The sequence below is a fragment of the Scomber scombrus genome, chromosome 12, assembly GCF_963691925.1.
Source record: "Scomber scombrus chromosome 12, fScoSco1.1, whole genome shotgun sequence".
In the NCBI taxonomy this organism is placed as follows: Eukaryota; Metazoa; Chordata; class Actinopteri; order Scombriformes; family Scombridae; genus Scomber; species Scomber scombrus.
Window position 1 is genome coordinate 30,803,599 of NC_084981.1, and position 7,500 is coordinate 30,811,098.

The window sequence follows — 7,500 nt, forward strand, 5'->3', positions numbered from 1 at the left end:
ACACACACACATAGACACACACATAGACACACACACACATAGAAAGACACACATAAACACACACACATAGACACATAGACACACACACACATAGACACACACACAGAGACACACACACATAGACACAGACACACACATAGACACACACACATAGACACACACACACATAGACACATACACACATAGACACACACACACATAGACACACACACAGAGACACACACACATAGACACAGACACACACATAGACACACACACATAGACACAGACACACACACACATAGACACACACAGACACACACATAGACACACAGACACACACACACACACACATAGACACAGACACACACACACATACACACATAGACACACACACATAGACACACACACATAGTCACACACACACATAGACACACACATAGACACACACACACATAGAAAGACACACATAGACACACACACACACATAGACACACATAGACACACACACAGAGACACACACACATAGACACACACATAGAGAGAGAGACAGACACAGAGACACACACACACACATAGAAACACACACAGACACACACAGACACACACACAGAGACACACACACACATAGACACACACACACACATAGACACAGACACACACATAGACACACACACACACACACATAGACACACACACATAGACACACAGACACACATAGACACACATACACACATAGACACACACATAGACACACATAGACACACAGACACACACACACACACACACATAGACACACAGACACACATAGACATAGACACAGACACACATAGACACACACACACACACACACATAGGCACACATAGACACACACACACATAGACACACACACACATACACACATACACACATACACACATAGACACAGACACACACACACACACACACATAGACACATAGACACACAGACACACATAGTCACACACACACATAGACACACACACATAGTCACACACACACACATAGACACACACACATAGACACACACATAGACACACACACACATAGAAAGACACACATAAACACACACACATAGACACATAGACACACACACACATAGACACACACACAGAGACACACACACATAGACACAGACACACACATAGACACACACACATAGACACACACACACATAGACACATACACACATAGACACACACACACATAGACACACACACAGAGACACACACACATAGACACAGACACACACATAGACACACACACATAGACACAGACACACACACACATAGACACACACAGACACACACATAGACACACAGACACACACACACACACACATAGACACAGACACACACACACATACACACATAGACACACACACATAGACACACACACATAGTCACACACACACATAGACACACACATAGACACACACACACACATAGACACACATAGACACACACACACATAGACACACACATAGACACATACACACATAGTCACACACATAGACACACAGACACACACACACACATAGACACACATAGACACACAGACACACACACACACACATAGACACATAGACATAGACACACACATAGAAAGACACACATAGACACACACACATATACACACACACATAGACACACACACATAGACACACACACACATAGACACACACACATACACACATAGACACACACACAGAGACACACACACATAGACACACACACACATAGACACACACACATACACACATAGACACACACACAGAGACACACACAGACACACACATAGACACACACACACACACATAGACACAGACACACACACACATAGACACACACACACATAGACACAGACACAGACACACATAGACACACAGACACACACACACATAGACACAGACACACACATAGTCACACACACACATAGACACACACACATAGTCACACACACACATAGACACACACACACACACATAGACACAGACACACACACATAGACACACACACACATAGACACAGACACACACACACACATAGACACAGACACACACACACACATAGACACACACACATAGTCACACACACACAAAGACACACACACATAGTCACACACACACATAGACACACACACACATAGAAAGACACACATAGACACACACACATAGACACACACACACACACACATAGGCACACATAGACACACACACATAGACACACACACACATACACACATAGACACACACATAGACACACATAGACACACAGACACACACACACATAGACACATAGACACACAGACACACAGACACACACACACATAGACACACACATACACACACACATAGACACATAGACACACATATAGACACACACACATAGACACATAGACACACACATAGACACACACACATAGACACATAGACACACACATAGACATAGACACATAGACACACACACACATACACACATACACACATAGACACACAGACACACACACACATAGACACACACAGACACACACACACACAGACACACACACACACAGACACACACACACATAGACACACACACACACAGACACACACACACATAGACACACACACACACACACACACATAGACACATAGACACACAGACACACACACACATAGACACACACAGACACACACACACATAGACACACACACACAGACACATAGACACACACATAGACACATAGACACACACATAGACACATAGACACACACATAGACATAGACACATAGACACACACACACACACATAGACACACACACACATACACACATAGACACACACACATACAGGTCTTTGATTTAAAGATTAAAAACTTCTCTTCTTTTGAAAGTTATAAAACAGTTTAAAGGAACATTCAGTAATCAGCTGTTCATCATCTGCGTTTCCATAGAAACCGTTTAGAGAGTTAAAGTATTAGTAACGCTGTGAAACTATCAGTAAAGGTTTTATTGATGATTCAGCAGCTTCCTCTCTTCATTCAGACTCTACTGTAGAAAATCACTTTATATATTATTATTATACATCATCAGATCTGCATTGATCTCATATATGATCCTTTGGTACACACACTCATACACACACTCATACACACACATATACACACACACACACAGACACACACACACACACTGTCACACACAGACACCCCCCCCCCCATGAACTACAGTTAGAGACTCAACTCACAGAAACAGACTATAAACTTTTATTTAATATAAAACTGATAAAAAACTTTGAGGTTAAAATTAAAAAGCAGAAAAACCTCAAAACTTCTTTTCATACAAAAAACTCATTCAAAACTTTATTAAACACTCGTTAACAAGAAGGAGGCGGAGCTTCACAAATCCAGTGTAAAAAAATATGAAAGGAGTCACCCACCTGAATGACATCACTATGACATCACTGCCCCCGTTAACACTGTTTCCTCCCATTGGCTGAGCCGTTAACAGTCACAGTGGATCAGGATCAACTTAAACAGATTTACCGTCTGCAGACGTAATGATGTAATGATGTAATGATGTAATGATGTAATGATCTCAAACAGACGACATCACTTTGATTCAATAATTATTGAGAAATTAACTGAAACATCAGAGACACACTGACGCAGGTTTGATGTCAGAGAAGAAGAAGAAGACCTGAGTTAAAACCAGAGGAGTGACTGATGATGATGATGATGATGAAGATGATCAACAGGAACAGCCAATCAGGTCGAAGGTCACACATTGGATCATTAAACATTCACAGAGTCTTGCAGCAGCTGCAGTTCAGAGCGAGGCGGCGCTGCAGAGTCAATCTGACCCTGCAGGAAGAGTGAAGGCACAGGTCGGCTTCATCACCATGGCAACCGCATCACCAGGCGACCGACACACAGCAGAGAAGAAGAAGAAGAAGAAGAAGAAGGCACATCTGACTGAAGAAACTTGGTCCAATAACAACAGCTGCAGATCCCACCCCCCAGCAGGTGGAGGCCCCGCCCCCGCAGGTGGAGGTCCCGCCCCCCGCAGGTGGAGGCCCCGCCCCCCGCAGGTGGAGGCCCCGCCCCCCACAGGTGGAGGTCCCGCCCCCGCAGACAGGCTCAGTAACTAAATTTGACTTTCAGGATGTCGGCGATCAGAGTCCTGGCCAAGTAGATCCCAACCATCTGCACACAGAGCAACAACATGGATCAGTTACTGTGTAGTAACAGTGATGGTGTAGTTACAGTGATGGTGTAGTTACAGTGTAGTTACAGTGATGGTGTAGTTACAGTGTAGTTACAGTGATGGTGTAGTTACAGTGACGGTGTAGTTACAGTGATGGTGTAGTTACAGTGTAGTTACAGTGTAGTTACAGTGACGGTGTAGTTACAGTGACGGTGTAGTTACAGTGACGGTGTAGTTACAGTGACGGTGTAGTTACAGTGACGGTGTAGTTACAGTGATGGTGTAGTTACAGTGACAGTGTAGTTACAGTGTAGTTACAGTGTAGTTACAGTGATGGTGTAGTTACAGTGTAGTTACAGTGATGGTGTAGTTACAGTGACGGTGTAGTTACAGTGACGGTGTAGTTACAGTGATGGTGTAGTTACAGTGACGTTGTAGTGACGTTGTAGTGACAGTGTAGTAACGGTGTAGTTACAGTGACAGTGTAGTTACAGTGTAGTTACAGTGACGGTGTAGTTACAGTGTAGTTACAGTGTAGTGACAGTGTAGTTACAGTGACAGTGTAGTTACAGTGATGGTGTAGTTACAGTGTAGTTACAGTGACAGTGTAGTTACAGTGATGGTGTAGTTACAGTGATGGTGTAGTTACAGTGATGGTGTAGTTACAGTGTAGTTACAGTGAAGGTGTAGTTACAGTGACGTTGTAGTGACGGTGTAGTTACAGTGACGGTGTAGTGACGGTGTAGTGATAGTAACGGTGTAGTTACAGTGACGGTGTAGTTACAGTGTAGTTACAGTGATGGTGTAGTTACAGTGTAGTTACAGTGATGGTGTAGTTACAGTGACGGTGTAGTTACAGTGACGGTGTAGTTACAGTGATGGTGTAGTTACAGTGACGTTGTAGTGACGGTGTAGTGACAGTGACGTTGTAGTGACAGTGTAGTAACGGTGTAGTTACAGTGACAGTGTAGTTACAGTGTAGTTACAGTGACGGTGTAGTTACAGTGTAGTTACAGTGTAGTGACAGTGTAGTTACAGTGACAGTGTAGTTACAGTGATGGTGTAGTTACAGTGTAGTTACAGTGACAGTGTAGTTACAGTGATGGTGTAGTTATAGTGTAGTTACAGTGATGGTGTAGTTACAGTGATGGTGTAGTTACAGTGTAGTTACAGTGTAGTTACAGTGAAGGTGTAGTTACAGTGACGTTGTAGTAACGGTGTAGTTACAGTGACGTGTAGTAACGGTGTAGTTACAGTGACGGTGTAGTTACAGTGTAGTTACGGTGTAGTGACGGTGTAGTTACAGTGACGTGTAGTTACGGTGTAGTGACGGTGTAGTTACAGTGACGTGTAGTGACGGTGTAGTGACAGTGACGTTGTAGTGACAGTGTAGTAACGGTGTAGTTACAGTGACAGTGTAGTTACAGTGTAGTGTAGTTACAGTGACAGTGTAGTGACGGTGTAGTTACAGTGACGTGTAGTTACAGTGACGTGTAGTTACAGTGTAGTGACGTGTAGTTACAGTGACGGTGTAGTGACGTGTAGTTACAGTGTAGTGACGGTGTAGTGACGGTGTAGTGACGGTGTAGTTACAGTGTAGTGACGGTGTAGTTACAGTGTAGTTACAGTGTAGTGACGGTGTAGTGACGGTGTAGTGACGGTGTAGTTACAGTGTAGTGACGGTGTAGTTACAGTGTAGTTACAGTGACAGTGTAGTGACGGTGTAGTGACGGTGTAGTTACAGTGTAGTGACGGTGTAGTTACAGTGACGGTGTAGTGACGTGTAGTTACAGTGTAGTGACGGTGTAGTGACGGTGTAGTGACGTGTAGTTACAGTGTAGTGACGGTGTAGTTACAGTGTAGTGACGGTGTAGTGACGTGTAGTTACGGTGTAGTGACGGTGTAGTTACAGTGTAGTGACGGTGTAGTTACAGTAACAGTGTAGTGGCAGTGTAGTAACACTGTAGTTACAGTGTAGTTACAGTGTAGTGACGGTGTAGTTACAGTGACGGTGTAGTGACGTGTAGTTACAGTGTAGTGACGGTGTAGTTACAGTGACGGTGTAGTGACAGTGTAATTAGAGTAACAGTGTAATTACAGTAACAGTGACAGCATGTGGAGTATTCGTACCTGCAGCAGAGAGATGACGATGAAGACGATGGCCACAGTGTAAAGGTTTCCAGGTAACCAGTCCTCTAATGCAGCGATGCAGCCTTTGGTGTAAATATGCTCGGCCCACTTGCCCTGATAGAACACATTTAGAACATTAAGAAAAACATTCCACATAGAACATCACTTTAGAACAGAAGAACACTGCATTTAAAACCAGAGTAACTCCTGTTAGGGGTTGCTGACAGAACTGCAACAACACATGAAGTGACCTCTTCCTCTTCCCAAGCCTTTAGCCAATCAGAAGTGAGCTCACCTTCTGTCTGTTTCTGACGTCGTAGCCACACTGAGTGTTCACCACCGAGTCCTGAAACACAACAACAGCTTAATACACAATCACCTCAACTGTGATCAATAATGATCCATATTGATTATGAATGGACTCACAGCAGGATCAGTGACGCAGCAGGAGAAAGGAACGCCACATTTCTCTCTGCTGCGGTGAGTCCCGTTACAGCTGAAGTACGCATTCTGATCCCAGTCAGACGGATCCTGAGCTCCACAGCAGAAGTTCTGTTCAATAAACAAGTAAACAAGATCCTTTAAGAGACTGTCAACAAGATCCTTCAACAGTAAACAAGATCCTTCAACAGTAAACAAGATCCTTCAACAGACAGTAAACAGGAAACAGGAAGCAGTCACCATCTTCTGCAGCGAGTCGATGAGGTTCTGCAGGTCGATGTCGTCTCGGTACGCTTTGACGTTAGCGAGGAAGAACTCGTTGATCCAGGCTCGGACCTGACTCTGGAACACCACGGCTAGCACCGCCGCCGTCAGCTCCAGGAAGAAGATGAAGCCGATCACTCCCGAAAACTGACGGAAAAAGCACGTAAAATATCACGTTAAAAACAACACGTGAAATAAGCGTCATTACAAACTGAAGATTTAAACTCTGACAGATGTTTTGGGTTTTTTTAAACGTACAAACTTGAGCAGACAGATGTTTTCTCGCAGCGCTCCCACGCAGCCGGCGAAGCCCAGGATGAAGGTGACTCCGCCGACCACCAGGACCAACCAGACCGGGTCGAACCCGTGCAGCCGGGTCACCTGGGTCAGGTCCAGCAGGACTCCCTGTCAAAGTGTTGTTAGCATGATGAGGAACACGTCTGTAAAGTCACATTTACTGCTAAAACATGTACGATCT

General features: G+C 44.1%; 1 protein-coding gene across 1 annotated transcript in view; it reads right to left on the minus strand.

The window, feature by feature from the left end:
• Window positions 1-4,056: 4,056 nt before the first annotated feature.
• tspan14 (tetraspanin 14) overlaps window positions 4,057-7,500 on the minus strand; it is a 5,717-nt gene continuing 2,273 nt past the window's right edge. Inside the window, exons 4-9 of the mRNA XM_062430172.1 lie at window positions 7,281-7,427; window positions 6,999-7,169; window positions 6,744-6,869; window positions 6,613-6,663; window positions 6,318-6,431; window positions 4,057-4,186 (exon numbers count right to left, since the gene is read on the minus strand). Coding sequence (XP_062286156.1) covers window positions 4,121-4,186; window positions 6,318-6,431; window positions 6,613-6,663; window positions 6,744-6,869; window positions 6,999-7,169; window positions 7,281-7,427 — 675 coding nt within the window. The 3' untranslated portion in view covers window positions 4,057-4,120. The remainder of the gene's footprint in view (window positions 4,187-6,317; window positions 6,432-6,612; window positions 6,664-6,743; window positions 6,870-6,998; window positions 7,170-7,280; window positions 7,428-7,500) is intronic.